The sequence below is a fragment of the Sceloporus undulatus genome, chromosome 5, assembly GCF_019175285.1.
Source record: "Sceloporus undulatus isolate JIND9_A2432 ecotype Alabama chromosome 5, SceUnd_v1.1, whole genome shotgun sequence".
Lineage (NCBI taxonomy): Eukaryota > Metazoa > Chordata > Lepidosauria > Squamata > Phrynosomatidae > Sceloporus > Sceloporus undulatus.
The window spans coordinates 56,394,942-56,414,243 of NC_056526.1; the positions used below are offsets into that span (position 1 = coordinate 56,394,942).

General features: G+C 39.2%; 1 protein-coding gene across 5 annotated transcripts in view; it reads left to right on the forward strand.

Annotated features, from left to right (window-relative positions):
- Positions 1 to 19,302, forward strand: part of PTPRR (protein tyrosine phosphatase receptor type R) — a 126,618-nt gene that overhangs the window by 85,545 nt on the left and 21,771 nt on the right. For all 5 annotated transcript variants that reach the window (XM_042469971.1, XM_042469970.1, XM_042469972.1 and 2 more), the window contains one exon: positions 2,379 to 2,641. In XM_042469971.1, coding sequence (XP_042325905.1) covers positions 2,379 to 2,641 — 263 coding nt within the window. The remainder of the gene's footprint in view (positions 1 to 2,378; positions 2,642 to 19,302) is intronic.

The following is a 19,302-nucleotide window of genomic DNA, read 5'->3' on the forward strand; positions in this document are numbered from 1 at the left end:
AAAATGAGCAATTGCTTTGGCCTCAAAGGGAGAACAAGTAATGAACCCCTCCTCAATCCCACTAAACAGAGACGACCTTCTTAAAAGACAAGGAGGAAACAACTAATTAAGGGACAATTGCAGGCATATGGAAAAGCTCAGTAGTCTAGGAGTTACTTCTGAGAACGTATAGTACAACTTTTCCCATGGGAGTGAGTGGGCATTACTCTCATATTGTGAGGGAACTGGCACTATATTAGATGCCATGAAGACTATAGCAATTGATAGCTTGTGACCCAAAGGGCAGGGTACATCTCCCCTCATACAAGCACTTCATCCACAGACTGCCATTGACTATATATAGTGCTATTATAATTTCAGTCTTGAGACAAGCACTGCATTGGTAGCCCTAAAGGGTCTTATTGTGTCATGGCTTGGTGGGTAGGAAATTATAAAACATGGCCAATAAATTGAAAGCAAAGCCATATTTCTATGAAACTGGTCAAAAAAATGGTCTTCGTTTCTTTGTGTTTGGCTCCAGCATCCCAGTCTGAAATTCTGCCTTAACATCCATTCATAACAAGGAGGCAGGAAAATAATTAAAAATTGTAGAGGTGGAAATAATGTGTTGTTTTCTTGTTTTTGTCCCTGTTGAATATACAGCTTAGAAACAACTAATCATAAATAACAATTGAGTTGTAATACATTATTTTTAATAACTAAGACTCATAACTAAATTACATTAAGACTATAACTGAATAAGGAAAACTTCACACCTTTTTTTGTTATGTTACTTATGTAATTAGAATTGCCATGTGGCCTAGCATGTAGATTTGATTTGTACCACTGAAAAGTGACTTATAAAGGTTGAGTCTCCTGTATCCAGAATTCCAAAATCTGAGAATGTCTAAAATCCAAAATAGTGCACATGGATGGCTTAGATAGTGACACCTTTGTTTTCTGATGGTGTACATAAACTTTGTTTCATGCACAACATTATTAAAAATATTGTGTAAAAAATTATCTTCAGGCTATTGTACAGGGGGCATATGAAACATAAATGATTTTTATGTTTAGACTTGGGTCCTATCTCCAAGGTATCTCATTGTGTATATACAAATATTCCAAAATCCATAATACTTCTGGACCCAAGCATTTCAGAGAAAGGAGACTGAATTCTGATATTTTTAAAAATATTAACAACCATGTTATTAATTTGGAATGATTAATATCATTCCAAAAAGAGTGATAGGACATCGTTCCTATCATTTAAAAATAGATGTTTTTTAAAATGTAACTATAACAGCAACTATTTGGGTGACCTTGGAATTATAATCAGAAATGAGAAAATATTTCTCTTTCATTTTCTCTTGCATGTGAAGTTTTTAAAAACTCAAGTTATGTTGAATATGTGATCTGTGAATGTCCATATTTTTTACAGAAATGAAGTAGAATGAAATTCTCCCCTATTTCCACTGGTGAAATTCAATAGGTATCATTATTCTGAGCATGGGAAGGGCCATAGCATATCTGTCTATACTTATCATATAGATATTTAAAATAGCAAGCCCCCCCCCCCCCAGGGGAACAATTGCATGACAACCTAATTCAGCACTGACATGGCCAAATACAAATACTTTCAAACCCAAACTTATAAAAGGAAACTACTCAAAAGCACTGGACCAGGGTGGATAAATCCAGTTTCTCTCACTTTAGAATTTTTAAAATCCTTTTGTTCCATCCATTTGCATTTTTTTGTGTAAATATGTATAAAAAGCAAACGGAAGAAAACTTTCTTCTATCCCTAACTGTAGCCAATTACTTTCTCAGATCAAATCTCCAAGCTTGACCTTGTATCTCATAATATTTTTTAAAAAACTTAATTCTATAAAAGTTACATACTTCAGAGTATATCAGTTGGACTGAGAGCTGATTCCAAGAACTGAAGGGCTCCTTTGATCTGCGGAGGGATATTCCTCACTGAAAGAAGGGGCCAGGCAATCAGTTTTCTTAGCCCTGTATTCCTCCTAAATCTTTCTCCAAATATATGTTCTGAAGGGTATCACACAATGCAGTTGTGGGAAACTTCTAATTCTCCAAATGTTGTTAGACTACATCCCTCATCAGTCCTTATTAACAAAGACAGTAGTGGGAACTGGGGTCCAATAGCATCTGCAGGGCCACAGGTTTCCAATCCCTGATCTAATGGATCTTGATCTTGAGTATTGTGCTTAAAAAAAATCTATAAAATAAATTTTGTTTTTTTTTAATTAAGATCAGTGTTATCTGTTTCAAGTGATGATTATTAATATCTGCTTCATTATCCAGTTCATCATATTAATTTGTGTCCTCTTTTCTGAATATAAGATAAAATAAATTGTTTTATCTGTTTTCAATAGGTTCTGTATCGACTGAAAGAGAAAATACAATTTTCTGTGAGGCAAGATAAGAACAAAAAACAGGAAATACACCTTTCTAACATCCCCTTGCAGAGAGCCCCATCTGAGTACAAGACAGCAAACAGAATGGTCCAACCTGAACAGGCTCCTAAAGTTGTAAATATTGTGGTAGATCCTCAAGGACAATGTGCTCCTGAAATCAAGTCCACCCTTTCATCCAGCCCATCACCTTTCAAAATGAAACCAGTGGGCCTTCAGGAAAGGTAAAGTGATGTCGTTCTACTTATTATTTATACATGGTAATGCTGGGATGGGAAACTTTCAGCACTGCATCATACCTCACTATTGGTTAGACTAGCTAGGACTGATGGGAATTAAAGATCAACAACATAGGATCTCTAGCCCTGCTTTGTGGTGTTATAAAATGTAGCTCTACAATTCAGGTGCTGACGTTTAATGAATATGCTGAGTTTGTAACTCTACTACAAAAACAATGATTACATATTACCTCTAAACTGCTAGAAGCTGAGATGTTTGCAACTAACCTGTAGACTTCATATATTAATTTTTATCTACCTGCAGATTAGTCATTAGCCTGAGTTTTGTGCTTTTAATGTGTGTTTTCAAAATGGATCATATCCCACTGTACTTGTGTACAGATGTGGTGAATTGAAATCAGTGGGACAAGTATGTCACGAATGACAAAAATCCCTTTGATTTCAATGAGTCTGCTCTAAGTATGACTAAGTGTTGGTTCAAACATATATATATATATATATATATATCAAAGCAAACTTTGATTTTTGCCATTTTCTATGAGGGGCACCATTAAATACTATGCCATTGTATTTCATGGGATGTGAGCAACCACAGATTTTGGTATCCATGGGAGGTTCTGGAACCAAATCCCAGAGGATACCAAGGGCCCACTGTAAGAATTTTCCACAATCAAATTATGCTACATTTTTGAAGTCTAGATTTTTATGAATGCTCATCATCCTTATACAATACAAAAGAAGGGATTTGAGAGCATACCTTATTTTCCGGCATATAAGACGACCGGGCGTATAAGATGACCCCCAACTTTTTAAATAAAAACATAGAGTTTAGCATATACTCACCATATAAGGCTACCCCTCTTCCTCAGAAGCTGGTAGCCGGCTGTGCACGTGGCAGCCCCAAGCGCGCGCGCACCTGCTTCTAAGGGGCCTCCGAAGGCCCCTTAGAAGCCAGCGTGAGGCTGCTGGCTTCCCAGGCCTCTGGAGGACTGAGAAGTCAGCAGCCCCGAGAGTGCACGCGCCGGCTTCAAGGGGCCTCCAAAGGCCCTTTAGAAGCCAGTGCGAGGCTGCTGGCTTCCCAGGCCACCAGAAGCCTGAGAAGCCGGCAGCCCCGAGAGTGTGCGTGCCAGCTTCAAGGGCCCCCCGAAGGCCCCTTAGAAGCCGGTGCAAGGCTGCTGGCTTTCCAAGCCTCCGGAGACCTGAGAAGCTGGCGGCCAAGCATGCGCACGCCGGGCCACGGGGCTGCTGGGCTCAACCCGGGTATAAGACGACCCCTGACATTTGACCCAATTTTAGAGGGTCAAAATGTCATCTTATACGCTGGAAAATACGGTACTTCCTGGTGTTTCTGACTAAATAAAGACCTGACGGGATCTTTTTAAAGGATCATTTAAATAATCAATTTGAGCCTTATCACATAAGAAAAGAAAGCAGAAATGGATCCAGAGAGTGCCACATTTCTCCATGCCTTACCACATGATGTCATAGCACTTCAGTTTTCTTCCTGCAGGAAATAGTCATGAAAGTCTGTCTTTTGTCAAAGAGATTTTTCCATATCGACAAAAGACACTTTTAAAACTGTTTTCCACAGGAAAAGAACTGAAGTACTACAATATCATGCAGTAGGTCACAGAGAAAGTTACTACTCTCCATCCTCTCCCTCTCCATCTCCATTTCCTTTCTTTTTTCATGCAATAAGGCTCTTCTATTTCCAACCCACTTATTATTATTATCCTGCCTTTTTCCCAGTACAGGGTCTCAAGGCAGCTAACAAAATTTAAAACAGTGCAAGTTAAAAGCAATGCAAAGTATTAAAATGTAAACGCAAAGTTTAAAAAACCATTAAACAAATTTAAAAAGTAAAAAAGCATTACACTTTAAAATTTAAAATATATTTAAAACTCTATACAGTACAAACTTTGCACAGCATTTAAAGTCCAACTCTTGTCAGTTTGAGTAATCCTTGCAGCATAAGTATGTTTTTATCTGCCACTAAAAGGAGAGCAGGGATGGGGCCATGCTGGTCTCTCTAGCGAGGGAGTTCCAGAGCCTGCGAGCAGCCACCAAGAAGGTCATCTCTCTCATTCCCACTAAACGAGCCTGAGGGGGTGATGGGACTGAGAGAAGGGCCTCTCCTGGTTATCTCAGTTCTCTAGTGGGTTTGTAAAGAAAGATACGGTCCTTCACATAACTTGGGCCCAAGGTGTATAGGACTTTATAAGTCAAAACCAGGACTTTGAATTGTGCCTGGAAACAGATTGAGCTGTTGTAACAAGGGAGTTATGTGCTCCCTATAATCAGCAGCAGTTAACAACCTGACTAAAGGTCAACTAAAGGATTTGGGCACTTTTCAAAGGGATCCCCATGTAGAGTGCATGGCAGTAGTCCAAATCGGATGTAACCAAGGCATGTACCACTGTGGCCAGATTTGACTTCTCCAGGAACAGGAGCAGTTGGCACTTTAAAATTTTACTCATGTAAATTAATAAAAGTTGCTGAAAAGCATACTCAGAACTTTCTAAACAAAATTAACACCTCACCATTGATTGTTTAGTGGGGAATAGGAAGGGTAGAAACTGAATCCTGTCAGTTTCTCCTAGTCCTTAATAGGTGAGCCATAGAATTCTAATCTTAAACACACACACACACACACACTCAGCTATTGGATTACACCATGGAATTTGTCTGTTTACTCACACGATACCCCATTTTGCTGGGAAACTCCATATGGAAGTATGTTCCCACATACGTATTATAATGAAAGTCAAACTAGATGATACACCAAGAACATTTAAATTTTCTGCAGAAACCACAATTAGACAAAAGTGCCCATCAACCAAAGCATTCCCTTTATCTGTTTGACTATATGTAATTATTCTTAATAATATCTCTCATTATTAGAAATATTTTTAAGCCTCTAAGATCAGTCAAGAGTGCTGCATAAGTGAGTGTGGTATGTGCTGACAATCTGCCATGCAAAGCTTCACTAGTGTGGGAATAATGTTGCTGGTGATGGGCAGTGACATCTAGAGGAGAAAGAAAATATTATTCATGCCATTTGAGATAATGTTCTGCAATTGGGAAGACAGAATGTAGAGACAGGGAGCTGGTGTGTGTGTCTTAAAGCCAGTACTGAATACCATGAAGAAGTTCTTTAGCAGGATCAGCAGAGTTGAATATACATAGGAGTTTGTTGTAAACAAAAGGGACTAAAAATTAAAACTAGATGGAGAACTTCAAATGGAAGAATGAAAAAAAAGAGAATATCATTTGCACCAAGAGTGACTGAAAGAACTGTATAAGTAAAAGTTGTTTCACGCAAGAAAGAAAAGGCAATCCCAAATCTGTATGTTAGCATTTCAGCATGAACAAAATTAATGAATTAACAGACCTTGGTATTGCCACAGGATTTACTCCATGAAATTGCAAATCATATCCAATTCCCATGGGGAACACCTGTGCACAAACAGCCGCCACGAGGAAGACATTTAAAGCACTTTTCTGTATCTGTGGCATTTTTTGTACATCAATCCATGGGAATGGGTTATATTTTCCATGTTATCTTTGGTTAATGGTCACATGGGGATGACATGTAGGGCTTTTACTGGCAATACTAATTTGATCATTCAATTAGCACATGATACAGTAACAGCATCCCACTGTGTTTCACATATTATTACCTATAAACATAAGTTAAAAATGGAGTTCAGAAACTACATCAAAGTGGATGTGTTAGATTCAAAATATATATATTTGGCCCTTGTTTTCCGCTGGGATTTGGTTCCAGAACATCTCATGGATACCAAAATCTGAGAATGCTCAAGTCCCATTAAATACAGTGACATAGTAAAATGTCACTTACATAAAATGGCAAAATTGAGGTTTACATTTTGTAATTTATATCTTGTAAATATTTTCAAGCTCTAGATGGCTGATTCCATAGATAAAGAATCCATGAATATGGAGGGCTGACTGCACTTTGTTTTTGTTGTTACTGTTGTTGTTAACTGCTCTCAGGTCAGCCCCAACGCATGGTGATACCATGGATGAGACATCTCTAAGACCCATGTCCTCCACTGCAAATTCAGGCCCATGGCCTCCCTGATTGAGTCTATCCATCTAGTGTGTAGACATCCTCTTTTCTACTACCTTCTAACTTTCCCAGTGTTGTTGTCTTTTTCTAATGAGCTGTGTCTTTTCATAATGTGACCAAAGTATGACAGCCTCAACTTGATCATCTTGTCTTCCAGGGAGATTTCAGGCTTGTTCTGTTCAAGAACCGATTTATTTGTCTTTTTAACTGTCCACAATATCCTTAACTCTCAATGAGTTTATTTTCTTCTTGTCCACTTTTTTCACTCTCCAACTCTCACATCCAAACAGGATGATAGAGAATACAATGAGTTGGACACTTCTAACTTTGGTACACAGTTGCATATTTTTGCACTTTAGAATCTTGTCTAGTTCTTTTATAGCTGCCCTTCCCATTCCTAGTCTTCTTCTGGTTTCTTGGTTACAGTCTCCATACTGGTTTGATCTAAGGTACAGAATTATTTCAATTTCCTCATTGTCTGGGTTGAATTTATGTAGATCCTCCATGGTCATTATTTTTGTTTACTTTATGTTTGGCACTTAAGCCTACCTTTGCACTTTCTTTTTTAACATATGTTAATAATTGTTCCAAGTCTGTGATATTTTCTTCTAGTAGTATGGTGTCATCCGCATATATAAGATAGTTGATGTTCCTTCCTCTTACCTTCACTTCTCCTTCTTCTGAAGCTAAACCTGCTCTTCATATTATATTTTCAGCACACAAGTTGAACAAGTAGGATGATAGAATGCCGTCTTGCCTGATTCCTTTGCCAACTGGGAACCATTCTGTTTCTCCATATTCTGTTCTGACAGTAGCCTCTTGTCCTAAGTGCAGATTTCCCATTGGGATTGTCTTATGTACTGGTACTCCCATTTTATAAGAGCTAGCCATAACTTTTCATGATCTATGCAGTGAAATGTTTTGCTACAGTCTATGAAGCATATGCTGATATTGTTCTGGAATTCCTTTGTATGCTTCATTAGCTATCATATGTTTGTGATGTAGTCCCTAGTGCCTCTTCCTTTCATGAACCCCACCTGCACCTCTGGGATTTCTCTCTGCATGTATGATTGCAGTCTATGCTGCATAATTTGGAATATAATAATAACAACAACAACAACAACAACAATAAAATTTATTTGTATCCCGCCCCTCTGAGAACAATCGGGGCGGCTAACAAGTTAAAGATATACAACATATCAAATCCCTGGTACCCTCCCCCCCTTAAAAAGGTATTAAATGTAACAAAGAATTAAAACCATACAGGTTAAAACTGACCAAAGGGTCAAACAACAAGACAGTACAACAGAACAACAGAACAATAATCAATACAACAGTGATCAATAGGAGCAGCAGTATCTCTTTATGGGAGTTTCCTGAGGCCGGGTTGGCTATTCTGGAAAGGCCTGTCAGAAGAGATCCGTCTTAACAGCCTTTTTAAAGAAGATAATTTTGCTTGCATGGGAATTTAAGGTTATGGTCCTATAGTTGCTGCAATCTTTTGTATCTCCTTTTTTATGGATGGGAATCTATGACCCGGTACAGATGGGCCTATAGGGTGCCCTCGTCCCGTGCTAGGGGTTGGGCGAGGGCGCTTCACCCACACGTGCCTTAACCCTAGCATGTGATGTTTGTGGTGCCCTGTACAGATGGGCACCGCCATCATTATGTAAGTGGCGTACGGCATCCGCACAGTGCCACGCTGCGCTCACATAACAAGTGCGCCACTAGCACACTCGTTACACCGCTACCGAGGCAGAAAAAGAACCCGCTTTTTGTGGGTTCTTTTTCCGCTGGTGAGAAACCATACGGTTTGTTCACTGCATTTTTTCCCCGGCGGAACACTAGGCGCCAGCAGACAACCCTTTTGGGACTGGCTGTACCGGGCCTATATTGATCATTTTCAGTCTGTTGGCAATTGTTCTGTTTTCCATATTTGTTAACATGTATTACTTAATACCAGAGTTGCCTCTGCCTGTGTGGCTTGCAGCAGTTCATTTAGAATATCATCTCTTTCTGGTGATTTATTTTTCCCAATTTCTCTTATTGCAGCATTTATCTCACTTTTTAGAATTGGGGGTTCATCTTCATATAGTTCTTCATTCCATGTGTCATTCCTTTTTTCTTCTCTTTTATATAACGCACCCAACATCTTTTTATTTCTTTTTGGTCTTGTAATATACTATTTATTTTTTATTTGTTATTTGTTATAGAGCATCCCAGTCCTGGGTTTGAACTTTATATTATACCTCACAATGTCTGAATCCAGACATTTACTTTACTTTATTTTAAAGTTACTTTGCATTGTAACTTACAGTTTCTGAATCCAGATAACTACTGTAGATTAAAAAGCCAACATGGCCCTGATCAGGCATTCAAGAACAGAATAGACTATAGACAAGAGGAGAAAAAACACTTTAACTCTGCTGAGATCCTTGTATATTTCCATCACTATTCCCCCATGAAGGATACCAGTCTCTTCTACTCATGAAGAGTCTCTCCTATTCATGAAAGTTGTCCACAAAATGCAGAATGTTGGAAAATCACCCTTGTGTATCATGTATATGCCAAGTCTCCTTTATCTGAAATGCTTAGGATCAGATGTGTTCTGGAGTTTGGAATATTTGCACAAACATAATGAGATATCTTGGAGATGGAAGCCAAGTCCAAACATGACATTCATTTATGTTTTGTGTGCACCTTATACACATAGGCTGAATATTTTATTTTGTGTATGTAACAAAGTTTGCGTACATTGGATCACTGAACCATCAGAAAGCAAAGGTGTCACTCTCAACTACCGATGTGGACAATTTGCATTTTTAAATAGTTCAGATTTTGGAATTCTGGATAAGGGAGCCTCCACTCACAGAGGAGGCTGCTCTCAGCTTTGGACCATTGTCCTCCAGATGTAGATGGTAAGAGTGTTGATGGAGGGAGAGGTTAACATATTCACCCTCTTCATAGATTCACTCAACAAAACTATAAGGTTATAATCCACCTTAATTGCCATGGCAACATCCTATGGAATGTTGGTATTTGTAGTTTGGTGAGGCACTAGATGTCTCTGGCTGAGAATTGTGAATCATTTCCCCTAAAGTACAAATCCCAGAATTCCATAAACAGTTAAATGACAATTAAAATGGAATATAGTGGTCTAATTATATACTATGGAAGTGCCCATGGTTTGGGTTACACAGGTCTTGAGTAGGACTTGTTTATATTTTCTTTCATTCTTGCATGTACCAGGATCAGATTTAAGAATAGTTTCTCTTTCAGACTTAAGTTCCCAGAATTGCCCAGTTAGTATGACTACTGGCCAGGCTGGCTGGGTCATTCTGTGAGCTGTAAACAGAACAAGAAGCATTTTGAAACTGTTGCCAAGATTAAAAAGTCCACAATTCATATAGGCTAGTAGTTTCTTGACAGATATCTATGAGGAAAAACAAGGTGTCAATTGGATATTGATGACTTGTAGATCCTTCCAGATCTTTTAAGATACTGGACAATTCTTTGCAGAATTCCTCCCTGGCTGAGATTTAATTAATTTAAAGGCTGGCTCTGTACATACAACAACAACAACAACAACAACAATAACAACAACAACCATCCTTTTTGAGCTCTTGATGGGCAATCGAGAACTTATTGTTTAATTTGACCTTTAGTTCCTAAACATAGTGTTGGGTTTAGGGACTCTTTTAATTGGGGTGTGTGTGTGTGTGTGTGTGTATTTACGTTTGTGTTTTAAAATGGTTTTTAAATTGTTCTGGTCTGTTTTTCTTGTTGTGTACCACCTCAATGTCCCTATTGGGCTGAGAGGCAACAAACAAAGAAATAATTGAACAGAATTGCTGGCCTAAGTATCACCACTTGTGCTATATATAATATAAGTACTATTCAACATTTCCTGCCTTTTTAGTTCAATACAGTGTTAAGAGCAATTGCCTGATGTTAAGTATTGTGTTGCTCTCTGGAAACTAAATAATGAAACTGAGCCAGCATTTGTGGATGGTAGGTAACACAAGCATGAGAACCTAATATAGGTATTTACAGGAAAGGATCTGGAATTTCCTGACTGAAATATACAGCTTTGCATAGATATGGAGGATAAATTTGCTCTATTGTGTTGAGATGAATGTGCTTTCTTCATTGCTTAATATAACGCTTCACTGTTGCTTTCAATGCAGTGTCAAGAACAATTGTTTAAAAGCAGGGCTTGCCGCAGCCTTTCAAAAGACTTTGTTTGAGGAGAGTATTGCAAAGGGTTTAACACAACAGGGAAGTTTAGTTACCCTCTCTTACATGCTAAAAACTTCCATGAGGAGCCATAAGATCATCCTTCCCACCTCTGTTCCTTATGGTCACCTATGTTGCCCATGACCCCTTCTAGTTCTGCAGTTCGTGGCCATGTGAAGCTGCCATGCATAAAAATGTACACATTAAAAGTTCCTGTATAAATGATGGGATGAGGACACAATCCTGATTGCCCAAAATTCCACCTCACAGGGCAGAGCACTGATATATGGAGAGGGTCATTTCATAGAGCTACAGGATGGGTAAGTCATACCAGTGACTGGTATCTTGTATCAAAAATAAATAGCATAACTTTACACTCAGAGAATTATATCTCAGTTGCACTATGTTATCTTGCTACAAAACTGTGTTGCCTTCCACAACCAGATGTGCATTGTGCATGGATGTGAAATGTGCAACTATACATACAGTGCAGTCAATGCACAATAATGCACACCACTGATGGTGTAACCTGGGGCAGTGGCACCACATGCATAACTCTGCTTTCCTAATCTTCAACTGAATATGGATGTAAGTATTGACAAGTGTACACACACACACACTCACACACACGTGTGTAAGGGAACTGATGTATGCATAAGACAGTGAAAGAGTGCCAGGCAACATAGCACAGGTAGGATTAGTCATGATAACATCATAGCCTCATCATATAAACTTTAGATGCATGAGTGTGTTGGAAGAAGCTGAAATGTTTGATCTTAATGAACAGTAATGCTGAAAGCACTGGCAGATGGTGGCTCCCATGTTGAAAATCTACAACAATTTTTGGTGCAAACTTTAAAGGACCTATCAAAGATCCTGAACCTATTAGGGTGTGGGTTTGGGATCAACACTTTAAATGACTCTTTTAAAAATGTGAAGCAGATTCTTTACCATGCTGATATGGAAGCCACTGGTAGTTAAAATAATTTAATAAAGTGAATTTGAAATGAAGCAGATGTTAAAAGATTAAGTGATTTCTGAGATCTAGGCCTTTTCTCTTTCTGATTCATGATACTTGCAATTTTTTGTTTGAGAAAGATTGAGCACAAACACTGAACAAGTACCTTCAAAGTCAAGAGACAGCTATTTGTGAATCATTCATGGCTGTGAATATTCCAAAAAGAAAGCTTATTCCCCTGCATTTTCAGTTTTTTCTGCTGCTGGATATGCTCTCCACCTTTTCTAAAATGTAATTGCCAAAGAGTTAACACACAGTGGCAGTCATAGAGGGAGGAGATTGATTTAGGAAGCAAAAGTGTGTGTGTGTGCATGTGCCTTCAGGTTGTCTGTTGACTTATGGTGAGCCATTTCATAAGCAAGGAATACTCAGAGGTAGTTTTGACAGTTCTGTCCTCTGAAATATAGTCTACAGCACTTGGTGTCTGCTGGCAGTCTCCCATCCAAGTACTAACCAAGGGTGACTCTGCTTAGCTTCCAAGATCAAACAGGATCTGGTGCTTTTGGGGTATGTAGGCCCTAGGAAATCAAACTACCTTTCTTCAAATAACAGTTTTACAGCATGAAGATTTTGAAAATCAATGAATTTTGTAATTGTGGCCATGTTGCAAAAAATACATTTTTGCGTCTCAAGTAAATTAACCAAAAGTTGAAATGAAGCACACTGCATTCTTCCGCTTCTTATTGCAGGCAAATTCTTGTAACTATTTCGCAAAGGAAATACCACAATGCCAATCAGTTTCATTCCCAAGGTGACAGGAAGCCACCTCAGTCTGTTGTTGATTGTACTTGTCTTGCTTGTCCCACCCACTGCACTTTCTTCCCTTTGGCTGAACTTAAGATTAATTAATCAGTAGCCGACATCTGGCAGACAGTTTGGGTAGCTTGTCAGTGATTTATCTCCAAGACCTGTTAAACTGTTCATTACTTTATAGGTAGCTTAAAAAGAAAGGGGTAAGCAACAGAATACTAAAATGCTTTTTGAATCATTTAGTACAAGGAGGCAATTGTGGCTTTCAATATGTATTTATTTATTTATTTATTTATTTACCTACCTACCTACCTACCTAGAGTTCTAGGTAGAAGGTTAGCTACCTTCTTAGCTAACCTTCCCAATAATGGGGGATTGTGAGCACTGCAATCCAAAAACATCTGAAGAGCCTTATTTTTCCCAACCGAGGGACAAATTTGTCATCATTTTTAGTGATGAATCTAGAATAGTCTATAACAGGGATTGGGACTGGGTCACCCTCTAAATGTTGCTGGATTGCAACTCTTATCATCCCCACTTATCATCCCATCAATAATTATGGGAGTTGCAGTACAACAACACATGGAAGGCCTCATTCCCACTTACAGATAAATCGGTGTGCAATCCGAATCGATGGATCGATTGGACAACAAAGCGTGGTTCCCATTACATTTGCCCCAATCACATTTTTTTCCTCCAAAATAACCTTCTTGTGGTTCCCATTCACCAATGAATCGATTCAAAATGATTCGGTTCCAGCTGGCCAAAGGGGAAATTTGAATCGATTCCAATCCGCTTGTGGTTCACACTTGCGTGGAGTAGATTTATCGAAAAAGAAGCAGAAAAATTCAGCATCAAAAAGACGTGATTTAAATGGGTCTAGAGCATGCCCCCCACTCTCAGAATTGCTTCAGCAATTCAGAGTAAGTGGAAACTAGGGTCATTTGAACCGTTTCAAACTGATTCATGATCCAGTTTTAAAAGATAGTGGGAATGAGGCTGAAATTTGTTCCTTTTGAGCAATAGCAAGTGAATTTCTATACCGCTTATCAGTGAACTAACACTCCCTAAGCGGTTTACACTGTGTAAGTCAGTTGCCCCCAATAAACATTTTACCGACCTATGAAAGGATGGAAGGTTGAGTGGACCTTGGAGCCCTGCCTGGGATCAAATTCACAACAAACAAACAAACAAACAAACAGCTTCATTTATATACCACTTCATACTGAACTTACAGTGTCTAAGTGGTTTACAACTGTAAGCTAATTGCCCCCAACAATCTGGGTACTCATTTTAGTGACCTCAGAAGGATGCAAGCCTGAGTCAAGCTTCAGCTCTTTTGCTGGTATTGAACTTGCAACATTATGGTTTTGAGTGAGTGGTTGCAGTACTGATGTTTAACCACTGTGCCACCAGGGCTTCCTTTACTGGCCTAAAACCTTAGCCAGTTCATATGTCAGTACAACTGGCATGCCAGATCATGTCAGCTATACTGGTATACACAACACGGAATAGGGAAGCACGGGTATCTTCACTCTCCATATTGATTCTTTCTATTCAGCAACATGACATGCAATTGATGCATGTACACATCCACAGAGGTGTAGCTGCAGGGCAGCAAAATGAGAGCAAAATAAGATTTTTTTTTCTCTCCCTCATTAAAATTTCTGTTAGTCTCCAAATTTCTAGCATTCCAGAGGGTAAGACAGTAAACATTGTTCATACTTAAAACTCATATATTAGCTATGTTCTCATTTCCTTGACCACTTTGCCCGCCCCTTTTCTTCAGATAACAATAACTAACTGCTGAGGGATTGGACTAGAAAACCGAGTAATTAAAATATCTGTCTGGGCTATGGAACAGGGTCTGTGTGTGCACACATGCATACAAGATTCTTTGGGTGCCACTGCTATTTCTTCTGAATGCGGGCTTTTCCTGATAAAACCCAATTTGCTGGTAGAACTAATGGACAGGAAAAGAAGGGAGGCTCTCCAAGCTTGCACTTTTGAACAGTCAGTTCCCGTTGCTCAAGCAGCACAGCCTTATCGAGGGAAGTACAGGAGAGAACTGGCACTACATTAGAAAGTCTGATTAAAAGAGGGAAAGCTCTCCTGTCAGCTGTCTTCCTGCTCAGGATGTGGAGTGATTCCTGTCCCTGCCAGATACTGATTGCTACAAACTTTGTCTAGAAACACTTTTTCAAAAAGTATTTCCTTCATACACTTTTGACATGATGAAGTCTGGATAATTCTCAGAAGCTGCTCCAGATCTGAACTGGAGCACTGGAGGTGCTGAGTAGTTTGTGGGTCATTTTTGAGTTTGCCATCCTATTTGCAAAAGCAACAATGTGCACCCACATTTTCACGGCACCCCCAGATGTCCTCTACTGTGATTGTACTCTACACACAAGTGTGTGTGTGTGTGTGTTTAAGGATAACTAAAACATTTAAAGCAGGGTGATGCTTTGCAGTCTGTTTCCTTTCAATGCATTCTTCAGAAAACATCAGAGTGGGACTGGTAGTGCTGCAGTGCCAGCTGAAAGTGCAAACCAAGCGCTTTTTCTCTAAAAACAGAATGCAGTGCTCTGGATGGAGGATTGATAACATCCTTCCAGCAGCGAGGAACATCAGCAACAGAGAAGAGCATCTCAGCAAAGGAATAGACAGAAGGAGGCAGATCTCTTTGTCTGAGATGCCATGGTGCAAAAAGCAGCTACACTTTGGAGGATATCCACATGGCTTGAAGTTACTTTTTTGGACTACAACATAGAGTCCAGTGATGAGAGCTGTAGTCCCAACAGTTCCTTTTTTAAAATTTGTGGTAGCAGTTGGCTTCACTTCATTCCCTGACCGGGAAAAAGGGAAATGAACAAAATGAGGACTGGCGTCAGGTTCTTAGTGAGCCTGGAACAAAGACTCAGGACTGCCTTTACAGAAATAACCAGAAGGGTGTACTGGCAAATGCAGTTATACAAAAAGAGAATTTAATGTGAGGTGAAATAAAGGCAGGAAATGACCCTTCTAATGATTTATGATTTTCACCAGATTGGTTGACCCTGAGATGGATGGGTGGAGCTCCCTGTAAATATTTTTCCAGTTTGATGTAGCTTCCCTCCTCAGCCTTTAGAAATTGCCATTTGAATCATTTGGGTACAGTTGCTAAAAATATCACCTCAGACTGGCGGTATGAAGTGATAGTTCTGACCCCAGCAAAAGTGAGAAAAGACTAGTGTGTGGATTATTAGGGGCCTAAATAGCCTAAAGGCACCAGATCCTGTCTAATCTTGGAAGGTGAGCAGGGTTAGTCATGGTTAGTACTTGGCTGGGAGGCCACCAATAAATATCAGCTGCCTTATGCTATGTTTTAGAGGAAGGAACTGGCAAATCCACCTCTCAGTTTCAATAAGGAAACCCTATGGAATTCACAGGGTCACCATAAGTTAAGAGGCAACTTCATGGTATATGCACAAAAACACACATGCAAAAATGAATGCTGCTAAAATGTATTCATAAATAACAGTTCACAGAGTAAAAAATATTATCTTACTCAGTAACATCTGTGTGGTTGGTGTCACCCAGTGCAGGTGTCTTTAAAGGGCTCAAGGGCAGCAATGGACTGTCCTGCGCTCCCTCACTTTCACTACATCACTCACCTGCCCAGTGGCCCTCCACCCACTGCCCAGCAAGACTACTGCTGGGGGGGGGGCAGTGCTACAGCCTATGGAGGGCCCATTCAGGGTCTGGTATGGCTGCTCATCCAGCACTCATGTCAAACTTGGAACAGAAGAGACTGTCCAGGTCCCACAACAGCAGCCACTCATAAGGAGGGTGATGCTGCAGCTTCAGGATGGCCTCCAGTGTCTGGCATGGCTACTGAGAGCAAGAAAAGGGGCAATGTCCCTTCTCTCTCACCCAGAAGCCACACCAGGCCGACTGGGTATATTGCCCTGCTGGATGCACACACCCCTTTTGGGGTGTCACCCAGTGCAGTTTGCTCCCTGCACTCTCTTTGTGATGCCTTTGCTCTTACTATTTGTGCCTTATTGCTATATTCTAATTGATATAGGACTTTCCATGGGGAAAAGAAGCTAAAGATTGCTGAATTTTCTAGCTGTTCTTCATCTCCCATAAATTAACATGTTTAAGAACATAACTCCCATGACTGTAACTTCTGTTTATCAGTAAGAGGATCAGTTTGATTCAAAGTGTTGGAGTTGGGTTTGGATATCAAAAATCTGAATGGAAATCTCTTCCTAACCATATGTAGTTCACTATGGCTACGACCCTGTCTCCAACTATCTGGGAGTAAGCTCTACTGAAACCAATAGAACTTGCTTTTGAGCAGGCTTGATTAAGATATTTTATAGAAACTGTACAGTTTTATGAACAGTTACTTAGAAGCTGGTCCCACTTTATAAAGTGGAGCTTATTCCCTAGCAAGCATGTTTAGGATTGCAAATGAAACTGGCTTCTGAAAGTTTCTTCCTCTTGATTTTATGTGCACTGCTGCTGTATTGCCAGGGTTTTTCTAAATATTGTTCTAGTTTGAATCTTAAAATATTTAGATCATATTTATTTTAAATATTATGTCAGTGAACCTTCATAAATCAAGGAAATAATTGCCTAATCTTCTATGAGAGGGAAGAGATTCAAGAAAAGGTGGAGGATGACCAAGATGGTTAATGGTCTAGAAACCAATCCTTATGAGGAACAATTGAGAGAGCAGGTTGTGTTCAGCATGGAGATGTAAACTGAAGGTGCTATATAAATAAATGAATAATACTAATATACTAATACCACCTACAAGAAGAGGAAGATCTTAGCCAAGCATATCAATGCTATCAATGAGTATGGCAAATAGCTTTCTCTTGGAAAACAATCACTTTGTTTCATGCAGAAGTGTAAATTGATATTGGGACTGGGAGCTATACATCCCATTTTTTATTTTGCCAATTGTATATGCTTGTGGCAGAACCCACGTCTTAAAGCCTAGGCATCTGCTGTTGCAAGCACATAAATGCTCCACACCATGTTGAGTGTGAGGGAAAGTATGGGATGAGGAAGTTGGTGACGGTGACTGATCTATTGCAGTCCCAGTGGCATCACTGAGAGCATGGTGGGACCTGCCTTGACATGGAAGCAACTGGGCTGCCATAATTTATTCTCAAGCATCCACAGAACATTCTTGAAAACAATTTATTTTGTTCAAGTTCTTTCCATTCAATCCAGGAGGAATTCAGCTGAGAAGAGTTTCCATTCCTATAAAATATCCACATCATGGAAAAGTCCCTTTTTGTAATATAACTCCCAGAATCCCCCAGTGAGCTTGTGGCCATGCTCGCTGAGGAATTCTGGGAGCTGTAGTCTGAAAAGGGATGTTTTCAAACTCTGAAAAATTTTCAAACTATGACTGATGGTGTGCTGAAGGCTTTAAATTTTTATTATACTTCTTATTTCTCACATTAAATATCCTTCAGAGTATTTATTTGTTATCCTTTATTAAATGCTAAAATATATTCTTTCTAAATACTTCCTTAAACCATTTCAAGTGAATTGTCTTCTGGTTAATATACCTTTGCATCTAATGTATTTCTCAGCACCATGAGTCTCTTGAACTGGAAAATGCCATAAACCAAAGTTATAATTAGATCCTGCCACATTTTGTTAGAAAGGAAGTAACCCTTTTTGCTATAACTGGTGGATAAAACAATGTAAAAGCCAAAGAAAATATTAACATTTCAATTATGCTTTGTTACAAAACAATATGAATATATTGGCTCATTTGACTGGGGGGGGATCACAGAAACTTGTAGAGGGAGAAGATTGTAAGGTTGAAGATGCCCTTTTTCAAAGAGATGTGGAAGGGGAATAGTGAAACAAGGAAGTTTTATCACATGGGATGAAAACTGTGCAGAAATGAAATTTAAACTGAAAACAACTTGCATTTGCAGGTTGTTTTTCAGATGATATTTGTGTGAAAGAGAAATAACATAAAAATAACACGAATGCAAAGTTGTCAAAACCAGTTCCTTTTTACTTTTGCTAAATTTCAAAAGTACAAAGGAACTTTATGTGCAGATTATTTTTGCGTTATTTCTCTTTCATACCAACGCATCTGATAACACCCAGATTTTAAAATCCTGTTTCTGCACAGGATTTTACCAATTTGTCTTCTGTGTGATAAACTCCAGGGACTGGTTTTGTGTGTGTGTGTGTGTGTGTGTGTGAAAGAGAGATTATTCCCAAAATTAACTTTCTTTTGGCTCAGCATCCACTCATGCTTTACCATAGATAAATTAAGGAGGATGGTATCATGTACTACTAGTTTGTTAAGAATATAAGAAGAGTATTGATCTTTGTTGGACCAGGCCAAAACCTTATCTAGTCCAGCATTCTGTCCTCTAGAGGCCAACCAGATGTCTAGAAGAAACCCAAAACAGGACAAGAGTGAAGTAACCTTCACTTATTCATCCTCTCGATCTAGGACCAGACTAAGGACTTTATCACACGAACAAAAAAGACGGGAGCATAGTGGGATGCTCCTGTCAA